The 26,592-nt window shown below is 40.6% G+C and overlaps 5 protein-coding genes across 5 annotated transcripts; 1 reads left to right on the top strand and 4 right to left on the bottom strand.

Moving 5' to 3' along the window:
* Window positions 1-6,048, bottom strand: wnt8b (wingless-type MMTV integration site family, member 8b). Its single transcript, XM_063875054.1, has 6 exons — window positions 5,164-6,048; window positions 4,364-4,397; window positions 3,341-3,479; window positions 2,688-2,813; window positions 2,454-2,596; window positions 1-1,283 (listed from the first exon to the last, which is right to left on the bottom strand). Exons 1-6 carry the CDS (start codon window positions 5,232-5,234, stop codon window positions 714-716), a joined length of 1,083 nt encoding a protein of 360 aa, XP_063731124.1. The 5' UTR covers window positions 5,235-6,048; the 3' UTR covers window positions 1-713.
* Window positions 6,049-7,888: 1,840 nt separating this feature from the next.
* Window positions 7,889-15,080, bottom strand: scdb (stearoyl-CoA desaturase b). The gene is made up of 6 exons (XM_063874651.1): window positions 14,824-15,080; window positions 13,566-13,815; window positions 12,612-12,742; window positions 11,823-12,028; window positions 10,742-10,974; window positions 7,889-9,626 (listed from the first exon to the last, which is right to left on the bottom strand). Exons 2-6 carry the CDS (start codon window positions 13,795-13,797, stop codon window positions 9,427-9,429), a joined length of 1,002 nt encoding a protein of 333 aa, XP_063730721.1. The 5' UTR covers window positions 13,798-13,815; window positions 14,824-15,080; the 3' UTR covers window positions 7,889-9,426.
* A 658-nt stretch (window positions 15,081-15,738) lies between these two features.
* On the bottom strand, window positions 15,739-19,702 carry trmt2b (tRNA methyltransferase 2 homolog B). Its single transcript, XM_063874960.1, has 2 exons — window positions 18,359-19,702; window positions 15,739-17,852 (listed from the first exon to the last, which is right to left on the bottom strand). Exons 1-2 carry the CDS (start codon window positions 19,220-19,222, stop codon window positions 17,229-17,231), a joined length of 1,488 nt encoding a protein of 495 aa, XP_063731030.1. The 5' UTR covers window positions 19,223-19,702; the 3' UTR covers window positions 15,739-17,228.
* Window positions 19,387-24,638, top strand: dnajb12a (DnaJ heat shock protein family (Hsp40) member B12a). The gene is made up of 9 exons (XM_063874961.1): window positions 19,387-19,619; window positions 20,409-20,580; window positions 21,128-21,273; window positions 21,374-21,544; window positions 22,363-22,442; window positions 22,553-22,662; window positions 22,752-22,924; window positions 23,154-23,300; window positions 24,007-24,638. Exons 1-8 carry the CDS (start codon window positions 19,487-19,489, stop codon window positions 23,273-23,275), a joined length of 1,107 nt encoding a protein of 368 aa, XP_063731031.1. The 5' UTR covers window positions 19,387-19,486; the 3' UTR covers window positions 23,276-23,300; window positions 24,007-24,638.
* A 322-nt stretch (window positions 24,639-24,960) lies between these two features.
* On the bottom strand, window positions 24,961-26,316 carry LOC134858412 (DNA damage-inducible transcript 4 protein-like). The gene is made up of 2 exons (XM_063874275.1): window positions 26,047-26,316; window positions 24,961-25,848 (listed from the first exon to the last, which is right to left on the bottom strand). Exons 1-2 carry the CDS (start codon window positions 26,210-26,212, stop codon window positions 25,343-25,345), a joined length of 672 nt encoding a protein of 223 aa, XP_063730345.1. The 5' UTR covers window positions 26,213-26,316; the 3' UTR covers window positions 24,961-25,342.
* Between the last annotated feature and the right edge of the window lie 276 nt (window positions 26,317-26,592).

Below are 26,592 nucleotides of genomic sequence, written 5' to 3' on the forward strand. Positions count from 1 at the left end.
TTACATTTTAATAGAAAACAAACCATAAAGGCAACTAACAATAAAGCAAAACTAGGAAATGCTGTGCAATAAATTAACAATGTACAGTACAAAGTGCTTCATTTTATATACAATTAAATACATCAAGAGGGCAGCAAAGGTCAGGGCGGACCAGACTTTCCAAAAAAAATTACAAAATGTTTCTTAATAAATGTAAAGCTTGGCTATAATAGTTGAAACATACAAATATAACTACTAGGCTGACAGTATTAGGCATTCATGGGATTACATCCTGACTGGTTCTTGATAATTGTGTTTTCAAAAGCTGATTATGCCAATGTTAAACCATCATATCATCCACTGCTCAAAAAGTAACTGTTTACATTTTCCTGTGTATGTATGAAAATAAATTAATCATGTTGTGGCGAATTTAGCAGTCAGATAAATGTTCTTCAAATGCCCAGTGACTTTTGATAATGTTTTAAAAAGTATAAAAATATATCTTAAATACATTTATACCAAAAACTCTACAAAGTTGTGAACTTCTCTACCATGTGACTTTGTGCACATCCCACAATCTTTAACTTTTAATAGAAAAAAAGACAATGAAGATGGTCTGAAATTGTATTGTTTGCTTATCTGTTGTCCAAAACACACACTATCTGAACATGCACAGGGAGTCTGTTGACCGAACTGCAGTGACACACATATGATGACACTTGTGATAAGGGTGCTCAGTGCTTCTTCCTCAGTCTGAGGTTCTTCCGGCGGCTACCGGCACTCTCATTCCTTCCCCTCTGACCTCCTTTCTTTACACAGAAGTATTTAGTCACTGTCTTTCTGCACTGCTCACACTTCACTGCGCAACACCAGTGGAATTTGCAATTACAGCTTGACACCATCTCCGCTTTGCGCTCCTCCACAGCCAGGCCGCACTCTCCACATAGCCTCTTGCAGCTGCGCTTCTCCCATTTGCTCAAGTTCTTGCCCTTCTTAAGGCACTCGCGGCCCTCTGTGCCCGGCAAGCCCAGAGTGCGGTTTTCAAGGCAGTAATCAGGGGAGTCTTCAAGGTGGACCAGCTCCTTACGAGAGATGGAACTGAAGGTCTCGGCGACGGCCCCTCGGCTGGCAGCACTGTTCCCAGCTCCTCGTAGGAGATCCACCTTCAGAGCCCTGTGGTACTTCTCTTTCAGGTAGTTCCCCACCTCCCTGAACTCTGGCAGCTGCAGCCAGCAGGTCTGGGTGGTGCAGCTTCCTGACACCCCGTGACATTTGCATGTCTTCTGCATGGTCCCCTTCACAGCCTGGAGACAAAAAGAAACTTTGTTAAAATGTGTTCATAGTTTACCGTGTTGAAGAATGTTAGTTTTATGGGAGAAAAATTCCCTGGTTGTGAGTATTGTCACTCATGTTTATATGTCGCTGAGTGTGTGTCAAAGACAGGATGTCCATTGTCTCTTGATTGATGTGTTGTCAAATTAACTAATTGTATTCTCAAAGTTTTCGTGTTCAGTATAAAAGGATGAATACACTGAAAGGAAGAAATGATAGCTTCAAGGTCCACAGTTGAGTTTCTTTGTCGTTCTTAGTGTTTCCTGACTTTACCCGACAAAAAACAGCTGTCGGTTGAAAGGGACGTTTTCTTTTCTTGAGGAGGGGATGAACTTTCTGTTGAAGTGAGGCTGAATCAAAGTTTCACATCGAGTGCTATTGTCCCCCCAGAAGAAATAGAAGTATTTATTTAGCATGTTCATTATCAACATGTTTTCTAGTGTGAGAAAACCCAATTGAGACTCCCATTGAGTGGGGAAATGAAAAAGGAGTTTTTCTCTCTTTCTATCCCCATTTTTTTCTGTTACAATGATGCTCCAGGTGCCATGGGGATCCTAGGGCCCAACAGGGGGGAGCAAAGGCATCGTAAACAAAGAGCACTTCAGCTGCACGCCTGTGGTCCCCTCAGACTCCCTCGGGGCCAAACAAAGACCAACATAAATGTGGGATCCTTATTGCAAGAATAAAACTAAACACTTATTTTAAAAAGCAGCATAATACAGAATGCTGTGCAATGTCTGGCTCCCCAGGATCTCTAATTAAGCTTGCACCAGTGATCCTGAGATTTTTCGAGTTGAGGTATTGTCATAAGGGGCTTTCAGCACTAGTAAATAGGCCCTTCTGGTACACCGAACACACTGTTATTATTGGGGACGAGTGGCACCTCACTTATAGCGACGTGAAAGGGATGCTTGGGTGGCAGTGTAATTCTGGAAAAAATATTCAAAAGGTGCTTTACACTGCTCAATCAGTTGGAGGGCCGAGAGAGATTCCCAAAATGTCCAGCAATCTACCACCACTCAGTTTAAATACTGTATGGCTCAAATAAAGGCATCAACATCAAATACTGGTGTTGCATCTTACACCAAGGACTTATCTCTCATTGCCAAGTGGATGGAGTGAATTAGGAGAACCTACTGTACCTTGCGCCCGGCCTCGTTGTTGTGGAGATTCATTGCTGCCCGTGAATCCTGCCCAGTCTCCAACGCGTCCACAAACTGTTTGGAAATGGCCTCGCCAAAGCCAACGTTATCACTGCAGCCGCCCCAGAGCCAACCATGACCACCTAGCAGAATTGAAAAAGAATTAAGATAGAATGAGCCGTGCGTTTTCACTCAAGCGTGTTTTGTATGAACACATGAGTGAACCTTTCTGACCTCGTTGTCCGTTCCTGCTATCGTCGCAGCCACAGTTGTCAAAGTCTCCGAGGCTGCAGTTCCTGGTCAAAGTGTACATGACTCCAGCAGAGCTGATGGCATGGACAAACGCTGTCTCTCGATTTGCTGTGAGCAGAGAAACTCATTTATTAGCTTGTCTGATTACAAAGATCCCTCAGGAATTGTAAACATTATATCACAATATCCTTTCCCTTAGTAAGAGTAGTCCCTTGGTAACATTTTTTGACATAATGATTCAGTCACCTATATTCTATTCAGGGCATAGTGGCATCTACATATCTAAAATGTGACTACATTAAGTTTTTCAAAGGTTGTATTGCATTAAATTGAACTTTTGTCAGTATTGCATTCATCAGTTGCAAATAAAGGCAGTGTTTCTGGGGGTATTAGGAAATGGATTAGTGTGTTTGTTTTGCCTCTAAGCAACCATGCCAACTGTATCCATCCCAAAGGATGCTGAATGTTTCAACTGAGCAAACATTTCCATTTCACAAAGGGAAGAAAACCTGCACTTACAAAAGAGTATCGAGACTTCTTTTAAATTCCATTAGCCATGTTTCTTATTTAGGCTCTCTCCCAGGCTGTCTGCAGTCTAGAGATGTTTTAGTAATGTCTGGGGAGTCTGGACCTACCGCTGCGCAGGCTGCTGTGGGTGGACAGCTGTAGAGCTCTCTCTGGGCAGTTCCAGCGGTCCCATGCAAACTGATATTTGCACTCCTCTATGCCACTCTGAGCTCCTGCTGCCACACTGCTGGAGTAGATCAGGTATGCCTGCAGTAATAGAGACGGGGGAAATATTTAACATATAAATCAACACACAGGCACCGAACATTTTGCAACAGTGATAACATGCTTATAGGTCCCACCCATTTAGAAGATCATAAATATAATTTTTAGCAGACAAAGTTGAATAAATTACTAAAGCCTAAGCCTATGAAATGGTGAGCAAAATCAAATGTTAAAAAGAAAAACAAAAGGAGTAATGATGCTCTTTTAAATGTTTTTCTCCCACTGGTGTCATACTCTGCTCTTACATACTTTACTCCTGGATGTGTTTTGTCACTTTCCATCTCAAGAATTTCAAAATGGATATCATATCAACAAGCCCTTAATGTGGAGTTTGCTTGTTTTCAGTTTCATGACAAAAACAATGTGAACGGATTTCAACGTTATTCTACTTTTTAGACTCTATCATCCCCGATGAATGCGTCGCAATTGTTGAGCTTTCTCAAACCAGTACGCTCTGTCCTTGGCTTTCGCTCGCCTCTCTTCAGCTTGTTCACACTGTGTGAACGATAATATAACTAATATGTCTCAAGTGGCCTTTGCTGAGATGAAGTGCCACCTCTTTCACAGGGGTCTGGCTCACTAATGATGACCACCCACTACAGCAATGCCTGCCCTCGCCCCTTAAAACATTCAACCCGCAGATACGCAGAGCCTCTGAATAAGGTCAAGTGTACGATCAGGGGGAAAAAAAACCACAAAGGGCCGAGAATATTACTGATATATCATTAGTGCCATTGTTGCATAGATACAGGAACAAGATACACTTGAGCCCAGATATCACAAGGACAACGCAGAAAACGTGTTTTCTCTCCCTCTTCTTTTGGGAAAAGGACTCTGAGAAAAAGATCAAAAGAAAGTTGGCTTACCTTGGGTCCAGTCATCAGGAAATTATTCACTGACCTGGAAAAGGAGACAGCTTATTCACTCAGGGAAGCTCAGTGTCCTTCACAAATTCCTCTGCTAACATCTCTCATTAGTGCGCCTTGTAACATGTTAAACCGTGACACCAGTATGCATCCAAACCTCAGTGAACAATACTGCTGAATTTGTTTAAAAAGTTTCTAGAAATGTAAGAATGCAGGATAATGACTTCATGTTATTATCACTTGACTTCATTTGCCGTTGCAGATTGTGTCAATCATGTTCATCCTTTCTATTTGAAAAGGAATGCAGCCATAAATGTTGGGAGTCCATTTATACACTTTTACTGGTTTGCCTGTCGTTAAGAATGTGGTAATAAGTCTTTATAAAAAATATATTTTTGCAAGTTTCAAGTGATGATAATTAAATATATCGATTTATTTTTTTAAATAAGCAATAAGAAGTAATTATATATTTTTTTACAACCCAATACTTGTACTCGATAGCACCTGATCTATAAATGTTTAGCAAATGATTAGCTATTAATAGAGCCATTAGCACCAACTTATTAATCCTTAATTAAAAAGCTACTAGAGAAATTATAAATAAAAACATAAGCAATTCCTTATTTTACATTTCCTGTGTTTCCAATTTGCTAATTGTTAAAGTAAGTGATTTAATTGGCCATGTTATGCCTTTTGGAAAATGCTATATGAGAGAAATGCATGGAGATGAACATCAACAGGGCTCAAAATGAAACTGTGTTTTGAAAAAGTATGAATATTTCATGATAAATGAAACTCACCAGCAGCAGTACGACCTCATGTGAGCCACGAGAATGAAAATGTAATAGAAAACCTCCAAATGCATGAACATCCTGACAGGTGAGGGTGTGACGGTGACTCAGAGCCCGTCCAAAGCCTGCACACGGTCTAACGATGGAGAGGAAACTGAGCTACCAGCACATGAAGCTTCACCAGAGCTTCCAAGATTCAAGGAGGGGGCTCTGAAATGGAGCTGCTCTCGTCCCAACAAGAGATTATCTGCTTAATTAAAGATTTTCCCCCTTCTTACTCTCTCGGCCAATCAGAAGTTTTGCACCAAGGAGAGACTGAAATGATCAAAAGGGCACCCTGGGCCTTCAGGGCCGGGCAACGGTAGGTTCCCTGCCTCCATTCAAGAGCTAAGGAAGATCTGTTTAATCCTATAGGAAAAGTGTAACACTGATCCCTTGAATTTCTTGTCGGAGAAAAAAGTTTATTTAAACTATCTAACACGCATCTGATTGTCAGGGATTAGTGGAACATAGTCCGCTGGGTGACAAATGGTTAGTTTGATAGATATACATATTGTTTGTTCTTGAGGAAGTAATTCATTCTATAACAAAGATGTGATTGGATCAATGTGTATCAACCTGAAACACAAGGACTATTGATAACACGGAAGACGACAAAGTATCATCCAAACATTTGATATCATACGGGGTCAAATATTTGCACGTAGCTGCGAAAACGAGTCTTTATTAAAACATCTTTTCATCTCTCTTTACAAATAAGTAAATAGCACACGTATTTTCTATTTTATTACATGCATTTGATCACAAAACGTCGATGATGTCATAATAAGGATTAATCAACAACCACGTTATGTTCCGTAAGAATGTCTTTTCGTATATTAACTTTAACATTTTATTCGAGTTTACCTGTTTGCAGTTTCCCGTTTTCCTGCCATATTTCAATCCTGACGCCCGTAGAATTAAAAAAGAGCATTTTTGAGCGTGGTGATGCCTAACAGAAAATAAAAGGTAGATTGAGAGTGAAGGCCTAGCATTGATCAGATAAATGGGACATTTGCATCACTAATCCAGACGGTCCCTACCTTACACTGCATGGAGGGTTATACCCAATAACCCTGTCTGACCTTTAGGACCCTTTCCTTTGGCATAGGCAGCCCTTTAGCAACCTTCTTGTGTGCAAATTAGGATTAGAGAAACAGTGATTTGAAAGGAGGGGGGACTTCTGAGGGATGTTTTTGGATTAAGATTTAAAACAGAATGACAAGTGAAAAGAGACAACAGCAGAATCCCTCCTGTTGTTTTTTTAATACAAGAGGAATGATCGTCACCAAAAGTGCACAGTTAGGCCTACAATTTATGCTAACACGTAAATAAATTGCCATATTGGTCTATAAATGTGGAAAAATTGCGGCATATCGCTTTGCATGTGCATAGTGAAATGTGCATCTAATTGCAGATTATGGGATTTTTTAAAAATGTTTTATTTAAGTATCCAAAACGTGGGTGGGTGTGTAACATTGTTTATCGGATTCATTTTAAATTGACTAAATTGTGACCTCAGAATCCCTGAAAAGCGACAACCAGCAGTTCATTAGTAAACAACTCCTCTGTGGTGCACAAGTGTGTAACAGCAGAGCTGAAATTGGCTGTCTGTCCACTGTGGTGTCCGAGCTCGGACTGGCAGTGTGACTAACACCGAGGTGTTGCATGCAGTGAAGAGGATGGCCTGACTGTCAGCAGCCAATAAACAGAGGGCTGATGTCACTGTTAGAGCAGCAGAGAGCAGCAGTGGTGGGACCACTTCCATGCACATTTGGACGGGACTGCTGGCTGCTCTCTGAATGAAAGAGTGTCTGACAAAACCACCAGTTGCAACCAGCTTATCACATGTATTGCTGTAACACATCTGCTGGAGTTCTTAGCCGTTTGTTTGACTTACATTACAATAATTCACCAACAGAGGGAGCAAGTTTACAGATCCTTCAAAGACACCTCTAAAGAAACTCTCTTTTCGCTCAACCAGCAAATCAGACTGTTTCAGTTTTTAAATATGTAGGCATGGACATATGAAGCTGCAACATATTGTGCATTCTACCTAGATATCTATCTTCTAGGAATGTTCAAACAATATACATAGCTATTTTAAATATGTACGGTGGTGTTAAAAGTGCAGCAATCTTACAGCAATGTTAGATGTATGTGAGACAAGTGAACTGAGCGTGAACAGCAGAGATAAGATCCCCATCAGTATAGGCATGTAGACAGGAGACGATGTCAATTAACAAGTACAACATGTCCAACAACAGGAGGAGGCAGATGAAGATAAGATCATTCGGATTCTTAACCCCTGTCGGACGTCAGTGTCAAAAAGAATGTTGTGTAGTTGGCAACAACTGCCACATTAGTTATCAAGGTATCGTCAAAATGTGAAAACAAAACCTACGTTACTGCACCATATACACGTTTGAAATAATACCCAATGAAAACTGTTTTTACATAATCTCATTTCCGAGTGAAATATATTTCAATACTAAAATTGTATATGTCACAGTTGCCATGTATGTCAGAATAGGTTTTGGTTGTAATATAAACCTTTAAGAAGTTAGCTCCATGTTTCTTTAACTTTAGTTTTATTCAAAGTATAGTTCATATGGTAACTTACTTTATTGTTATTATAAGTAGTGGTTATTATTAATCCATCACACACCACTGATAAAGAATGTAACAGAAATGGTACGATCATATTTTTTATTCAGTATACGAATAGAGTATTACAGAATTCCAACAAAAAACATCAAAAACATATTTTTTCAAAGTAGAAAATTTGGTTTATTTACGGTACATACAGTGGGCAAAAACATTCTTTGAAAAAATGTGCCATTGTTTTAAGGCATTCAAACTTCAAGAAGTTAACACTGTAAAAAAGTGTTGCTCTGTAAAAGTGTGACAAGTATAATAACATTATCAATAATGATATAACAAGTTGGATCTTGTTTTAGAGGAAAGTATTTGTTTGGTCACACTAAAGTTAAATCATAGCATCTCTTTAAGATTAGTTGAATGGTCCCTCTTGTTCATTATAAAACTGGGATTTTAAGTTTATAAGTTTTTCTTAAAGACAGACGGACACCAAACATTTGTGATTAGACAGAATATTCTAATCTATTTTCATAACTTGCACTTTTAACTTCTTTTGTTTTAAATCAGGTGTGCAACCCTCATAAGGCATTTGGGCAAGAGTCCTGACACGTTTCAATATCACACAGCACAAAAAGGTAAATGCACCCCCTACACATGTCTCATTGGCCTTATCTGAGGGAGAGGGTTTCCTTGTCTATAAAGCTAATAATAATAATAATAATAATAATAATGTATTTTTGTGTGTTGAGTGAGAAGTCAGGTTCTGTGTTTCAGTCTGAGGCGTCTTCACTACTCAAGAGGTATAAACTTCATTGAAACAGAGAACTTAATCCTCAATAAGAACCCTTCTCTTACAGTTGGAGACAATGGGAGTGAAGTATCCCAAAGTATAGCACATCTGAACTGTATTCAACCGAGGGTTACTCCAGTACGACAAATATGGAAAGTTCAATAGAGCGTGGCCTGTCTTTGTGTCAGCATTGAACACAGTAGCTTATGGTTTAGTAAGACTAGTATCTTACATAAAATAAAGAAAACCTTAGCTTATAATAGACAAACAATAATCAAGATGAAACTCCACTCCCTGTGGAAAGAGACAAAGCAGTACTGAAGTTAGAGCGGATGGCCCTTAATATTGCCTGTTGACAAACCTCACTGTTAAGGGTTTCAATGAAGTTTCCAAAGTGCCAAACACAATTAATAAATAGCACATTAAACAAATAAGATATACAGTAAATCATTATGTAATCACTGCTTCAACAAATCACTAACTTGTTTGGTTGTCCTACTGCTGCCAAACGCGACGCAAATCCTAATTAGCCTTTTCATTCTCTCTGTTGCCTGTTTTAAATATGTTGAAAAGCTGTGCTTGCACATGTAGTCAAGTCGCTGGCTGTGGCAAATAGTTGGTGAGGAAACTTCAAAAACTTAAAGAGGCACACACAATTTATGGAAAGGTCTACAACTCTTTAAAGCCAAAATTAGTCTCAGGGGGGGTTTAACTTATAATCAGAAGCATGGTAATCACGCCCCCCCCCACCACCATCACTGAAATGCTGCTATACCTGTTGCTACGTTCGGTCTCGGTTCGACATGTTTGGGTTCAGTTGCAAAGTTCCTAGCTATTGTGACTCAGCCGCTTTTGTTGCTGCCCTCACCCGTTCGCTTGATGCGAGCGATGATGACTTCCTTTGACACAGACTTGGGGTCCGTGGCCAAACCCATGAAGCACATGAGATCTATAAAGGCAGTGGTGATGTTGAGCTTGCAGCCAAACTCACTCGTTGCATAGTCAAAGGGGAACGTGTGGTGGTAGTTGTGGAAACCTTCCCCTGAAAGCCAAAAAAGAAGGAATTTAGTGTGTTGCGGAACGTCAACAAGTGAAATGCCTGAATTAAGATATGCATGGAACAATCAGTTGATACATTTCTGCCCGTTTGAAAACATCACAGGATAGTGGCACAGGGCTTTGAAGACACACAGCTACTGTCAGCATGTGACTGATAATGCGATTTGGAGAAAGTGAATTGGCAACTTCAAAATCTTAGTGGTGGACTGTCGGGTAATGTCATTACAAGCTGCCGAAATCAGATTTTCTAGATTAGTGTCTGTAGTCAGTATAACACTGTTTGGTTGTCAGGGTAACAGCCCAGGTGAGCCCAAAGACATTGGAGATACGACACCTCATATCCCATGGGGTACTGCAGTAGGAAACATCCTCAACATAGACTGTATATATGAAGCCTATTAACCAATTGTGAAGATACAGACTGAACTCTGTAGAACGTGTTGGATATATTGAGATTTCTGTGATTCCACCCTCTGGTACCAAGTACAAAACGATCCAGAATACTTTTTTTGTGTAGATAAAAGTGGAGACAAGTCATCAGAATTATTGTTGATTCTGGTAAAACTCCATGGAAATCTAGTTGAAAGCAAAGAAAAGTCTATAGTTTTGTGCAATCACAAGTTAGCTTGTGAATGTAATTAATGCTGCTTGCAGCTTACAATGCTCGGTGCTGTTTGCAGCTACACACCCCCGTGGTGTCAGCCACCACGAATAAATTCTTGACTCGTGGGAATCAATGATACTGAAAATAACCCCAATGCCCTGCTCTAAAGAATGAATATACACACAGCTCAACAACTGAACACCTCTAAAGTTCAAAGCTGAAACAGGCCGAGCCAGGACAAAGTAAACATCAGCTGCTGGATTAGCAAACTGTTCCAACTACTGACACCAGACTAAATCAGCTTTCAGAGAGCCCCAACTGTGGTTGACTTTACAAGACAAGCGTTCAACAAGTGATAAAAAGATCATTCAAATACTCCTCTGGCACATAAAGGTATTCAATTAAACAAAATGCTTATGTATTCTAAGTAAAGAAAAAGCACTACAGCACAGTGGGACACAATATAGTGAATAATGAACATGCTGTTTCTTTACCTATGGCACTGAAAGCAACAAACGGGTTTTCCCTCGGGTTGATGGATTTATCATAGGGTCTGTTTCCGTATAAGTGCGCGGCGCTGTTGACCAGCCAGGTGGCGTTGAGCATCACAGCGTATCTCAGGAGTCCAGGGACGAAATAGGCCATCGCCAAGGATTCACCCCAGAAGTACCAGGGAACAAACATGGGCACGATGAAGCAAAGGATCACCACAGAGAGCTTGTAGTGCCTGAAATAAAAGAACACATGTTTTAACAAATCAATTCAAGGCTAAATTAAATAAATGTTTAAATATCAAATATAGTTTTTTTCTGATAGCAAAAGTCATACAACACGTGATCTATACACTCTTAATCAAACACATGATCAATGTGGCTTTGATTTGATTGCTCAGGGTTAAGGGTCCAGTAAATACCACATATGTAATCTGAGATTGGTATGAGAGCAACTATAAATATATTCACATGATTAACTTAATTTCTCTAAGAGCAGAAGTGAAAGAAATCTTGGACTGGTGCCAGAAGATATGTTGACAGTAGACGCGACACGGGCAAGCTGTGATTTGATCCTTGGTCCAAAAACCATCCCCTTATCAGTAGATCATGGATATCAAGTGTTATCATGGTCAATATAACCCAGACTACAATATCCTGTAGAGCTTGGACCGGAGGGCAAAACTGTTTAAATAACTACACTCTAAATATACCCTGCAAATACACGTCTATGGCATGTTTATATCCATAACTTCCACCATAAATGAGTTTTTTTAAAAGGGGGGTTTCTGCTGGCAGTTGTGTTGACAGGTTTGTATCAGAATTGTTATATTTTATAGATTAACAGATATTTAGAAGGCAGATTTCATTTTTTCATAAGAGTTCAAGACATTCCTCATGATCAAGGTAGCATTTAATTGTGTGCCAAAAATCAGGACAGGAGATTACCATGAAACAAAAAATTAAGTTCTGATTTCATGTGGAATCTCATTATTGACAACTGGGATCCACTAGACTGCATCTTTGAGCGTCACTCACATTTGAACGGCAGTAAACCACATAACTCTGGATTATGGCTGCTCACCTTCTCTGAAACATCACCACTTTATCTGCCTTCAGGTCAGACAACTCCAGCTTTCTGCCCTTTTCAACAACATCCGGGTGTTTGCGAACCATCAGCCAACCGACATGGGCGAAGAAAAAGCCCCGTGTGGCATTGTGGGGGTCTGCGTCCGTCTCAGAGTACTTGTGGTGGACACGGTGGTCCCTCGCCCACTCATAAATGTCATTCTGCTCACAAAGACACAGGCAAAGATAGAGAGGATTATGAGAGGCACGCATAGATATGCATGGGAAAGTATCATATCATCAGATTAAGGTCAGAGATAACAAAACAATAAATGTATAATCGTTCATATTGCTTCATTTCAAACGGGATATCCTACTACGGGCCCTTTATTTGTAATAGTTATTGCTGAAACAAATAAATGGGAGGAATATTGAGCATAAGTATAGCTATAGGATACCCTTTAAGCATGTGTCTATGAGTATTCTGATATAAACTGTGCTTTGCGTCACACAATTCCAAACGAGTCCTAATATCACAAAATCATGTTCATCATATCATTGTATAAAACTTACATTACAAAATGGTGTCAAACTAACACAAGTCACAAAAACTCCCAATCAAGGGATACAAAATACATCTTTTGGGTGGAGGCTGAGTTAAAAGAGGAAGTAGCACCTACCAAGGATTAACTGCGAGTATACATGATATACATATGGAACCAGTTGTGCTGCTGCAGCAGACATTTTCCCCTTGGGGTTCAATTAGGCGAACCTGAACTTATTTTAGAATTTATTCCTGTTTTACCTGAAACGCCATGGAGTTGCCGAGAGCGAGGAAGACCCGCAGAGGGAATGAAGCCTTATAGGATCTGTGGCTCCATAGTCTGTGTGCACCGGCAGTAACACCGAGAGCACTGATGAGATAGCACACTGCAGCTGGAAGGAAGAGAGGTGGAAAGGACACATATCTTAGGGGAAACTGTCATCGCTATACCAAGATTAATTTTACACCCATGAGAGCAGAGTCACTGGGACACCAAGTACTTTCCATAACACCCTGGCCTCTTTGTTCAGAGAAAAGTCATGTATATGGGGAGATGGGACAGTGGCAGCATGCAGGTCTGCCCACTTTTGTTGTTCTAAAACTGCTCAATGTGTTTCTATGTGAAGCACAGACAAGACTACACAGGATTTGAGACCCGGGGGCTTCTCACTGGCATTCTGTTGTGGTGCCACACAGCTCACAATGGGATGTCTATAGGAATGGTGATTGTGCTTTGTCTTTCCCTGCTGAAATAATATGCAGCTCAGCATTGCAAAGAGAGGGGGAAATTATGCAGTAGCAGTGTGGAAACAAAGTTGAGACTGTTCAGAAATCCAAGTCATGCCTCAATAGTACATATATAGAGCATAAAGTGTAAATATTCAGCTAACAGTCTTTCTTTTATCACTCAGATTGAAATACTACTAGAACATGCAACGCATTCTAACAATCCCAACGAGTTTGCCACCAGCCACAGGTTTGAGGTCTTAAAGAAGGCACAAACTAAATGCATTTGAATGGATTTTTACATAGAGGCCAGGTTGACTCTTCTACAATATTCCCATAGGCATGACCCCCTCTGGCTGTGTGTATTGTAGTTAGCAATGATCTCCCAACATCAGCACATTCTGTTCTGACTGTGGCCTACAGGAAGGAAAATAAAACAACAAAATACTGCGTAGCTAAGCCTGTTTTTACAGTATAGTAAGTACTTACTCCATGCGACAGTTGAAACCGATGCGGAGGGCAGAAGAATCAGTCCATAAAGCGCTCCGAGATGAAGAAGCGTCATCAGGATGATATTTCTCCACACCAGCATCCTCGGCGGTTTTGGACCTTCTTTCATTTTATAAGTATCGTCAAAAACATCCTCCACGGACGGTTCTGCCACAGCACCTCCGTTCTGTTGCTTGTCATCGTGATGATTCCTAGTTTCCGTTTCGGTCATCTTTGCTGAAAAGGGGTTCTGTAACAACAGTGCGCAGCAGGAAAACAGAGAGAGATGTGGCTCTGTTAAATGCGTACGGTGGGATGGAGAAACGAGGAGGAAGGTACGGCGGCTGGCTGTGCACATGCAGCAGTCTGCGAGCAGCGCCAAGATAGAAAAGTGGCTGACTGTGCCACTCTTTTTTTCTTTTCTTTTTTCCTAGTGGCAGAATATGACTGGTATGTCACTGTTTTGTGAGCCGCTGCCGCTCCGCTGCTTCAAATAAATGGTATTTAACGTGAGCGCGTGCTCAACTGTTACACCACTTCCCACCGCCAAATACTGACACATCCCAGATATTATTTGAATATGGTTAGTGTTTCACAAGATAACACTTTTCATAGACTAAGTTACTGTCTTAATTGTGGCACATACCGAATCTTAGTGATACACCAGTTTGAATATTGTTTCACCCCGCATGTGGCGCATAAAAAAGGGGCACTCCTCTTTCGCACACACACACACAAACACCGCTCTGCTTTCCAGCGATTTACAAGTCTAAAAACGTTACGACATTTTTGTAGCATCGAAAGATGCTACTTCGCACTCGCATAGTACGCCTTCTAAAAACAAATTGTACCATGAGTTAATTAACTGTGATATAACTACACTAAACGATAACCACTTCCTGTAGGGAACTGGGTGTTAAACTTTTCTAGGGGCTAGGCTAGGAGGGCTAACCCTATGGTGGACAAAGTTTGTTTAACGTTAGCTATACAAAAGTGGGCATCCTACCGTGTCGTGTTCAGCTTTAATGAAAAAACTAAAGTTAATAATCGAATGTAAGACTTGGTCTAAGCCAGTGGCGCAGCAGTCATATGCTGCGTAGGCAGAAGTCACAATATGTCTGTGAATTATCCCTTCGTGCATCCGCCACACCACTAGTAAAATACCGCTTATCATTTGCATCACACTCAGCGTCTCTTGAAAAAAATGTCCATTCAAATTATTTTGAGATAATAATGTGCTCAGGTTGTGCTTACTTACCGTGTAGTCGCCAGGCGTTTTTCAGAACAGAGGAAGACACAAAGCTGCAGGGGAGATGTGGGTAAAGATGAAAAAGCGAGAAATGCGTACGGTAATACTGGTGCGATGATCCCCGGTTACTGAGGTTCTCTTATTGCATTTTCTGAGGTCTTTTTAAAGCAATTGGTCGATGAGGAAATGGATGCCACATGCTCTGTGTATCCTATTGGTTGTTTGCTTGTGTTAACCACCCTCCGTTTTTTTCAAACCCCAGAAATTCTTATCATAGCTTTTTAAGCCATCCAAAACATTTCCCAATCTTTCAAATCAACCTCTTGCCCTTAATATCTCTCCTTAGTGTGTTGAAACATTGCAAGATGTTGTAAACGTATTTGACACCATTATGTCATACAGCAATGACAGTCTGAGTCAGATGTGGCCATCACGAAATCTTCCTTTTTCACTCTGCCCTTTTCTCCACTTGCATGTCACTTATTCCAACAAGTACAGATATGCAGTGCAAATGCCATTGTATTGGTGTCTAGTCCGGAATGGTTATGAAATTTGGCAAAATACTTTGTACATTTCTTGACTGTAAGGCTGAAGCACTCCCTATATTTTTCTAGTAGATGGGTGGAAAAGTCTAAAGGCAATAGAAGAGGGAATTCCCACACCACTCACCTGACAAGAGTCTAAGGCCGATGCTTGTGTCACATCAGAGTGATTCTGATTCTGAGAAGCTAAATTCCTTCTCCAGATGGAGTACTGCTATAATTTAAGTAAAATATGTTAAAAAGTTTATTCTCAAATGTTCACATTAAAAATCAAAGATATAATATGCAGACATTTCTTATTAAACATGAAATGTTTTTGTGAAAATGTAAGTAAAATGGGATTATTATGTGTAACATATATTTTACTATATATATATATATATATATATATATATCTTTTTACTTCTCAAGCACATGATTGTTATCAATAAACCAAAGTTAGTAAACCCAACTATGATAAGGACATGTATGTGCCTGTTTAAACCCAGACCCCTGGCAGTGATGCGTTTAAAAAAGTTAATTTCCCAGCCTCATGCTTACCCCTCATGAGCATCATCCTACCATGACTTCACTCAAGAGATCAGAGAACATCCTATCTAAAAGCCAATGCCGCCTTGATGCAATGTATGACCTCACATAAACGCTGGTAAACTCTCTAGAAAAAACTTGGTCCACTCCAACTGTACACTCATTATGTTATTGACCTTTAGTAAACTGGAATGAATGGGATGTCTCCAAGAAGGATGGCTACTAACAAGTTGTAATAGCGCCACCTGTTGCACAAATATAGCTACTTCAGGGCAGATAAAGAGAATCACTATTACAGAAGGTGGACACAGAATAGGAACATCTATAACAATATTATAAATCCATTGTAACAGATCTAGCAAATGTTAGGTTTGTGAGGGTTATAATGGATACACACGCTGTAATAGTGCATCGACTCAACTCTGTAATGGAAACAATATCATACTTTTATAAAGTGTTTGGCCCTTCAATAGTGTTTTTTTTGTTTTGTGAGATAGTTTACTTATTTTTATCTCAATGGTCAACTTCTATATTTTCTGCTTTTTTAGTAATGTTGTATTTTCTATTTTGAGATGTTTCTAAAGCATAATTGTTTATTTTCTACTCTTTTTCATTTCTAACTATGCGCAAAGCCTTATCTTACATGATGCTGTGACAAAAAAATTACCAATTTGGGATCAATAAAGTATATCTTATCTTATCTAAGGTAACCTTTCAACTGTTCACCTGCTGTAATAAAAGACAATCTCTCAGAACAGTACAACAGGTAGTATGATGTCTAAACTAACAGAAAACAGCTCATGTAGTGACTACGTTGATCTGCAGAGGTTTTCATTTTATGAGGTCAAGGGTGAATGACAGGGATTGTGGTGTTGTGGTTTCTAGGAGCTGGCATCTTGTACATGTAAAGCCTTACATACAAGACTATGCAGAGCTCAGTAACTAAATGACCTTTTGAATTGGTCCCATGAATCATCAACAACATTTGCGGGCTCCAACTTCTCAAATGTGAGGATTTTACTTTATTCTGTGTTCTTAATCATTGTAAGTTAAATATACTATGAGGTTTGAACTGTTGGTGGGCGAAACGAGCACCTTGACAACATTATATTGGAATCAATTTTCAGATATTTTATGTTCTAAAACATTTATCGGAAGAGCAATTAAATATAAAACACAGTCCTGAAGGAAGGTCTTACCAAGAAAGAAATAGAAAACATGTGTGTTGGTACACCATAAAAAAAACCATTATATTTAGCATACAGGGAATTCTTATTTGATTCCACATCAGAGCTACAAAGAAATGAGTGTGGTTTAAAGCTCACTTCTGAACAAAATCATCTGCTACCTCTCAAATAGTAGCACCAGTTCACAATGAGGAGTGTGTGGGAACATGTCTACAGGCACAGCCAGAGTTGGAGAAAACGCCTCTCCTGTGAGTTTTTTCGTCAGGTCAGGAGCACAACAAAGCTCCCTGAAGTTCCGCATAGCCTCCCCGTCCGGTTTACAGGAAACATAGACCAGCCTGCGGATATTAGGTTGGTTTCGTAAAGCTCGGACCACTCTGTAGTGGAGGCCGGCTCGTGCAGGATTTACCACAGCTGCCACAGGTTCCCCACCTTTAGAGCTCAACTGAGACATAAGGCCAGGAAGCACCACCTCAGCCTTACCAGGGATAAACTCACAGTTCAGTACATTATTGAGAGCTGCGTTGTGTTGAGCATCTTCCACTGCCTGTTGTACGAGCTCTATACCAATTATTCTGTCCACTCTTGGAGATGTAGTAATGCCGATAGCACCGGTCCCACAGCAAACATCTAGAAGAATACCACCAAATGGTGTCCTTTCCCCACCTTCATCCGGGTTTGGGATACACAGTTGTCTTACTGTGCTATACAGCACCTCAGCTGCTGCCTGGTTCACCTGGAAAAATGCATCGGCAGAGATGCGGAATTTGAATCCCAGCAGCTGTGAATGACAAAACACTAATTTGGAAAAAACACATAATGAAGATAATATACATGGACTTTGTACTGTCATTTCGGCCTAATTCAGGATATCATGGTTTGGGCTGCATCAATGTTTCATTCTTTTTGCAAGTACTTAACTTTATGGTAGTATAATCTTTAATCCTTTGAGTGCTCTACAACATTATTATTTTTACTGCTGATAAGTGCCTGATTTTGTGAAACATTGTCTTCCAATGTCTTTGTCATTTAATGCATGTATTAAAATAAGAAGTAAAACAAGTATCACCAGCTTTAAACATGTAAATTCAGTTAAATTACCATGTGCTTAAAGCTAAATCTAAGTGTGTTAAGACAAACATGTACCCGGATAAGTACTTAATTGTCTGCTTCAGTTGGACAGTTATGAAGGTGCTGCGTAAACAATGCTGGCATGTTACAAAGTTGGCTGTATGCTATGTGAAGTCACTTAATTTCCTGAACTGTTGCCCTAGTGGTTTGTAGTACCTCCTCGTATATGTGTGGCTGCCCATGCAGGAGCTGGTAGGGGGATTGCTCATGAGTACAGCGAGTCATGGTGCTCTCCTGGAAAAACAGCGAGTCCAGCTGGCAGACCGATCCAGGCCCCCTTGTGAAGTAATCCACCAGCTCAGCCTTATGCACTGCCACCTCTTCTGGGGTCAGCGTCTGTGGATGAAAGTATACTATAGCCATGTTGTGGCCCTCTGCATTGGTCCTCACTGTGATCTCTCTCCAGTGACCCCCAGTGTGGAAAAGCAGGCAGGGCTCCAGGAAAGAGAGGCGAATAAAGTCCTGATAACTTCTGGCCACCATTTTGTGCTTCTCTGGCATGTTGAGAAGGTGGTCTCCGTTGACGCAGACAATGTTTCCCTTCTTCCCTGTGCCCACGTAAAACCCAACTGTCTTTGGATTCCCATCCACTCCTCTGTTGACAGAAAAGGTAGACTTGTTGCGGTAGCCATCCCTAACTGGTGATGGCAGAACAGGCAAGACAGGGAAGCTGAGTTTACTTCTGACAGGTAATGAGGACTGTGATTGTAGTTCACCTGAAAGATACCCCGACAGCTGAGACAGGATCCTTTCCTGATGCATTAGCTTGAGCTCAAGTTGCTCATCATAACTCAGCCTCCACAGAGGGGTGACTGCATCAGCCAACCTTTCCTCCCAGGACAGATGAGTCAAAGTAGCCTTCTTTTGCCTTTTTCTCAAATGTGTCTTTGATGGTGGATTCCTCTCGTCCGCTAAAATCGTGTCACTGGTTGAAAACCACAGGCAGGTTTTCCTCAAAGCATGCAGGTAATTGCGTTTGATAAATATGACTGACCTGGTTTGTGCAGCTGCTAAAGCCATTTTGACTTTCAAATAAGTATCGATGTCATAGGCTGCCTCAATGGTCAGCTAGTGACACGGACACGATCAGCGTAGCTAAATATCGGAAATAAAGAAACAATCTGACCTGAAAAATGACAGATTAAAGACATACTTTCTGTCCGACGTTTATAAAGTGCATGCTGGTTGTTTCAAACTGCTGTGACGTATTATTTACGAGACAAATAACGTCTCGGCGTCATCTCTGTGCGGCCCAGGGTAAGTAAACATTTCCGCTGTGTCGCGATGGACTCAAACAAGGACGAAGCGGAGCGGTGCATAAAAATAGCCATAATTGCCGTCAACAACAACCAACCGGACAAAGCCAGAAAATTCCTAGAGAAGGCCCAGCGTCTGTTTCCGACTAACCAGGCAAAAAGTACGTCGAATAAACGTGTATTTCGGCGCTGGTTTGTGTCGGATTGTGGGCCATCGAATCGCTGTGAAACCAGCTAACGTTAGCATAACTGTCTTATCGTTATACCAGCTGCTCCCAACACACAGTGGTATTTGTAGTTTTTAAGCACCCCACCCGCTATTCATGTGACATATTTACTCAACTGTCTTGGATATGTCCGATCTTATTTTTACTGGCCATTGGGGTGCTTGCCGTCCTTGTTAGCAGCTTCAGTTTTAGCCGGTAGCTAACTGCTAGTGAATTATCAGGATCAGAGTCAAAATCGGTGTTATTGCCTGGTAGGTTTACACATACGAGGAATTGGCTGTGGTGTAAATGGTGCATACCAATACACAAGAAGAAAAGGAACAAAATATGTGTACTATTATAAAAGCTATTTTAAAGACTATTGTAACAATTTGAAATAAAAGACAACATTTACACTATACATGTGTAAGAAACTGAGTACCGTAAAATAAAATATGACAAATACAATATTCAAACTGGAGAGCTGTTCATATTTATAAAGATGTAGTGTGGAGCAGAAATGTGCAACATGTTTAAAGGGTTGTGCAGGTGTTACAGTATTAAAAGAACAAGCTATAGTTAACATGATGTGCCTTAAGGTAATGCATGATGTTTTTATGGGATGAGTAATAGTCACTGGGGGTCCCAGGCCTTGGTAATGAGGCTGGTAGCGGACTTGATACCCGATTATGAACGAAACTCGTGTGGCTTTCTTTTGATAATATTGCTCTACGTAATTTACAGACTTATTGGAGTCGCTGTCCCAGAATGGAAAGCCCCAAGATAGCAGTCCTGTGAACGGAGAAGGACCCACTATGAGGCAACGCAGCCACGGAGAGGAGCCTGATGTGTCCGCCCGGGGGGCCACAGACTCGGCCAAACCATACACTGCAGATCAGCTGGAGGCTGTGAGAAAGTCAGTGCACATGTGGATCTGTTCATTTGTTTTGGTTTTAACCTACAAACCACACACTAGAGCTGATCAAAATAAGACACCACGACATGCTTTATTCAGTATCCTTATATGCTTAATTAGTGTGACATATTACACAAGTAGCTAGAGCCCCTTATTGATCATGACACACTATTAACACACACTAACTTTTTTTAGTAGCAATGATAAATGTTAAGGCAATCGCATGAAAAACAAAATCAAAGTCATTTTTCAGATGAGGGATTAATTGGAATTATATTGATACTACCATAAGAATATTAAGAGGCAAAAATCAAGGGCAGCAACTAAAGACGGATTACATTTATTATATTCAGATGGCTAATTTTCTTTTTCTGACTATTCAATGTAAGCCTGCAGTTGTCTTGTGTTTTAAGAGAGAAATCGGCATACTAATGTTTTGCTTATGCTGTGAAAAGTGTTTGTGTCATTAATGGTTGTTTGAATCCATTTGTCCCCTTGTAATCTGCTAACTATCTCTCTGGTTGGTGTTTTTGTTACTGTACTGCAGGATTAAGAGCTGTAAAGATTATTACCAAATTCTGGGGGTTGAAAAGGCCGCCTCTGAGGAGGATCTTAAAAAGGCTTACAGAAAACTGGCTCTGAAATTTCATCCAGATAAAAATCATGCACCTGGAGCCACAGAGGCATTTAAAGGTAATTGAAAAGTAATCTCCTGTGCTGTTCTGTGGAAGACATGCGAATGTGAGCTTACTTAAGTCCCAATTTGTGGGGGCTTTTTTGTGTTTTTTTGCAGCTATTGGCAATGCCTATGCCGTGCTGAGTAACACTGACAAACGAAAGCAGTATGACCAGTATGGAGAGGAGAGAACACACCCAACCAGACAGAGACAACATCGTGATTTTGAAGCAGACATCTCCCCTGAGGACCTCTTCAACATGTTCTTTGGTGGAGGCTTCCCATCAAGTAAGTAGAGGCCAGATTAATTGTGCAAAAGAGGCTTTGGAGTGCTCTGTTTTTCATGTTTGGAGTAACATGCTATCATTCATGAGAGCAAGCCCTGTCCTTAACTGTGTTCTGCATAACCCTAAGCATTGGCTTAAAGGAAGATGCTGATGGTTTTGCCTGCTGACTTTACTCAGCCCATATCAGCAACCATTCTCTGAGAGTCAGTGAGATAGAGCTGTTTGAATGGCTCTTTGTCTTTGTGAATCTCCTTATTTTTTTTACCCTTCCATTGCTTTCTTTGTCAATAAGCAAAAAAAAGGAAAAGGCAGATCCATCCTTAGTGATTGCATTCTTATGTTGTATATGTATCGTTTTTTTCTGGTCTCTGATGTTTGTCTGTTGATTTTGCAAATGAAGCTGCATTAAAAGAAACATGTCTCACTTGATTTAACAATAATCTATCTTAATCATAGTGCCATTATTTATCAATAGTGTTTCACTGTATGAGCATATGGCAAAACCTTTTAATGTGTTTCACAGATGCATGATGTGGTGGACAGCTCACTAGTATAAATGCTCCATGCATCGCACTTGAGTGTATTGTATTGTCTACACTTGGAACCAAATAGTGTTTTGCTTACTTCATCAACCTTGGTAAAAAATGTAACTCTGCATGTAAGCCCAGTCCATAACACTTCTCTACTCTCTTGTTGAATTTGTAATGATTGTGAGCTGCTGTGATTGGATTTAGATAATATTGTGCCTCAATTCCATAGCACTTCAGAGGGCCACATCATTATGATTCATGTTTATTTTCTACTTTAATTTCTTTTCAGGTAACGTACACGTTTACAGAAATGGAAGAATGCACTTTGCACACCATAATAGGCAAGAAAGACGAGAACAGCAGAGAGATGTAAGTCCCGTCTCTAATCCTTTAATTACACTTGAATTTGAAACCAGCTGATGCACTGTGTTGTCTGAAACAAAACGGTTATTAAACGGTTTTTTTCTCGCTCTTGACAGGGAGGTCTGGCTCTGTTTGTCCAGCTGATGCCCATCCTAATCCTCATCATAGTTTCTGCTCTCAGCCAGATGATGGTCACGCAGCCTCCCTATAGCCTTAGCTACCGCCCGTAAGTGTTTCTCCAGTCAGAGCTTCCTGATGCTGTGGGAAATGTCCCGCCCGTCTCACTCTTGTTATTATGTCTCCTCTATACAACAGGTCAGCTGGATATATTCAAAAAAGGTATACATCGAACCTGAAGGTGCTTTTCTATGTGGGAGACCGCTTCACTGAAGAATATTCTGGTAAAAATCTGAAGAATGTTGAGAGAAGTGTGGAAGAAGACTACATCTCCAACCTCAGAAACAACTGTTGGAAGGAGAAGCAGCAGAGTAAGTTAACAGTCGCGCTGAACACCACCAATATTTAATTATTTTAAAATCTGCCAAGAAAATGAGTCTAATACTAACTCTGTATCACACCATGTTTTTGAACTTTTGCAACAATAAATACCACTGCGTTTAATACAACAGCTTACAAAGGATTTACTTAACATGTGATATTTAAAGAATAGTTGATAGAGACCTAGCTTACTTACACACTCTCCTCTTTTTCTTTCAGAGGAAGGCTTACTGTATCGCGCTCGTTACTTTGGAGATTCTGAGTTGTACCAGAGGGCACACAGAATGGGGACTCCAAGCTGTTCCAGACTATCTGAGATTCAGGTCATACTGGATGGCTAGAAACCACCTGTGGTTGCACATATGGGTAAGTTGCCACAACCACCACAGTGACATTACAGTATATTTACTACTGTGTTTGGATGATTCCCACCTTTCCACGTTGCTTTTACCACTCACTATAATTAAGCTACTTTCCTAAGTCAGTTTTATTTTTGACACATGGTAAAGCAGTTCCAAGCTGGGACTGTTACCTGATATTTAAGAGTCAGCTATGTGTCTCAGATGTCTGGGTTTCCCCAGAAGCACTTTGAAGCACCAGCCAAAACTGTTTTTCAAACAGGTCAAGCTTACAACAGCATGCGATGACAAAACTTGGAGCTATAAAAGAAACTGAATCAATAAAAGAAATTGATGGATCACTGTGATGGATTAGTCATCTTGAGCAAGAGTCAAGACTCTGCAAGTTGGTTTAAAGATTGACCTGAACAAAAAGGAAAGGCTTCCTGCAAGGTAGGAAAGCATCCAACACATATGGTCTGATTTGAAAACTTGCACAGCTATGACAAGTTTGAAATTGTAGTAGTTTATTGGCTGAACATGCATAATTGTCAATATATTACATGTCTTCTTGTGGTTGTTCTTTGATACTGAGCATTGCACAAATGTTGGTGTTAATGAGTGATCAGTGTGGAGGTCATCCGTGCAAGTATAGGAATCCAATCTAACAGTTCATCCCTATGGAGTAACTGCTGCATAACAATCATTGATTTATTTTTCTCTTCTTCCTGCAGGTTCGTCGGTACTTGAATCTAATTAGAAGAAATCGGTCTGAGCCTACTGAAATTGGAGCATATTTCTGCAGCATACCAAGAGAATCAAAAATGCCTTACATGCAGTGGGCAGCAGACCTCATCGGGGAACCTCTCTGCAACTTGGTGTAGATTGACTTCCTGTAGAACTGTGAGAAGCTTTGAGTTGACTGCTGACTTTTTTCTTACTCTAGTGTCTTCAGGATGGTGAGGGTCCGCTGGGCGTCACGGTGGAAAGTAAGAGCATAGTTGTCTATTTGAACGATAAGCAAAGCTGCGAAGATTAGCTTTCTCTGTCCAAGTCTTTTTTGTTTTCCTAAAACATTTTGAGAAACCTCATGGCCTTCTCATAGACATATGTCTGAGCCACTCACAAAGAAACGTGTGTAATTTTTATAGTTCTTAACCAATGTAAATATTCATTTTACTTTTAACAGTGCAGGGTTTATTGGAGTTAATATCATTTACTGTAATGTTATTTTGTGGATTTGCTTGTAGCCTGTTGAATCATAAGTATTGAAATTGTTGCACAAATAAAAGTAAACGATATTTATTAAATTAACATGCTAATATTGTATAAAAGTTTCTTTGAATTAAATCTGTCCGATAATTAATGTGTGCTTATTTTTTTTCCTTAAAGCAAGCCAAGGCTACTTTCAGCATGCTATCATTCTCACAGTGACAATGCTAACATTCTAATACTAACAAGTTGTAATGTTTACCATGTTCAATATGAAGGGACAGTTTGTTAGCTTGCTAGCATAAGCCCATAATCATGAAACAATGCGTAGATCTGAATGTCACTAGTTTTGCAGTTATTTGTTCATGAGTATTGGACAGATTTTGACCTGTTGATGGTGCAAGATGAAAGGTCAAGTGGTCAGTTCCAAACACACACACTCATACTTTATGAAGAGTCATCGATTGCTTACCAAATATAATAGAAAATAATTTATTTTGTTATGTTCTTAAGTTGTTATAAAAAGAAATACACATTTCAGGTAATATTTGACTATCAAATAAATAAGTCATTCCCTCAAGGCTGCAACTTTACAATCATAGGAAAGAAGTTGATCCATGTTCCAACACGAGTCTTCACTGTTGAGTCACCTGCAATCAGGTGAGTAGCTGCCATGAGACACAAGTTGGATCCTGGGAAAGTTTGATACACACATACTTCTCCAACAAAGACAGTTTGATGCTAACTTAGTACAATTCTTGTTAGTGCCATAGAATATTGCCTTTAAGAAAGGCAATGTTTAACCCAACAGCTTCCTTTCACAGTACACATGAATTCAATTCAGCTATTAGCGCTTAGTCAGCAGCACTCCTCAATAAGCAGCTCCCCTGAACAATACAGTTTCCTCTTGATCGCCCTAAAACTAGAACTAAGCCTCAGAGAATTGTGGTGTCTTGCAGATGTCTGTAGAGCCTTGCTTCCCTTGAAGAGCTTCTGAACTTTCGGCCATAGTCCACTGGACTCCAGCCTCAGCACAAGGGTTACGTGGAAGGTGGACACCAGGGTGGCATCCACTGCTATTTGGTCCAGGGTGCATAGGGAGCCCGGGTCCCCCCCGTCCACACACAGGTCGATGAGCGCTCCCCTGAGCCCGCAGGGTTCGCTGACAGCCAGATGCAGCAGCTCTTGGCTGATATTGAGCAGTAGACAGTCTGGTAGGATCAGTTTGGAGCAGCCCAGGATGTGTGAGGCTTTCTTGAGACTTAGTGCTATTGTTGCTACAACCTCAGTAGCCAGGGTTTCCTCCAGGGGGTAACAGAAGAAACTGCTGTCCAATTCTGACAAGGACATGTCTGCCACAGATCCTAAAACAAAATAATCAAAGTTAAAACCTTATCTCATAGTGCAGGACTAACAGAGAAAAAAATAGGTCATCATCTTTAACCCTTTTGTTCTTTGTCACTTCAAGCTCAGTCTTCAGTCAGCTAAAATTTAAATACACCTTGGTTACAAACCAACAAAACACAATGGACCCTGCTAAAACAAAAGCTTGCAACACTCACCAGTTTCACTCCTGCTGCACTGATCTGCTGTGACCCTGTGATTGATCCCCTTCAGCTCAGTCAGCCTTTGCAGCAGACTGCCCCAGGACAGCCGTTTTGAACCCCTGTCCTCCGCTGGAGACGGAGGAAAGCTGCCGTCCAGGGAATGATTGCGAGAAAAAGACATCTTTACAAACAGAAAGAACGGATTAGGAAAAAAAAAGTGCAATGGTATCCTCCTCCAGTGGCTCCTGGCTCCTGAGACAATCAGCTGGAACACACTCGCAACAATGGAACAAAGCCTTAAATACCCATGCCAGGAGGCCCCGCCCTCTTTATTTCCTAACCAATGAGGTAGCAGTTTGCGTCTCCAGCTCTCTACCCTGCCTGGTAACTTTTTTTGGTCCCTTCGATGAGTCAAAGGCCCACCCTGAGCCTGCAGGCGCCCGACCCCCAACCAAACTTCATAGCTTTTTGTTTTTCTAACGTTATTTCACTGTTGAAATATGATAAGATTTAACAGTCAATTCGACAGAGCAATCAGCGTGTGTTTCCAGAGTGTCATGA

Source organism: Eleginops maclovinus, chromosome 22, assembly GCF_036324505.1.
Source record: "Eleginops maclovinus isolate JMC-PN-2008 ecotype Puerto Natales chromosome 22, JC_Emac_rtc_rv5, whole genome shotgun sequence".
Lineage (NCBI taxonomy): Eukaryota > Metazoa > Chordata > Actinopteri > Perciformes > Eleginopidae > Eleginops > Eleginops maclovinus.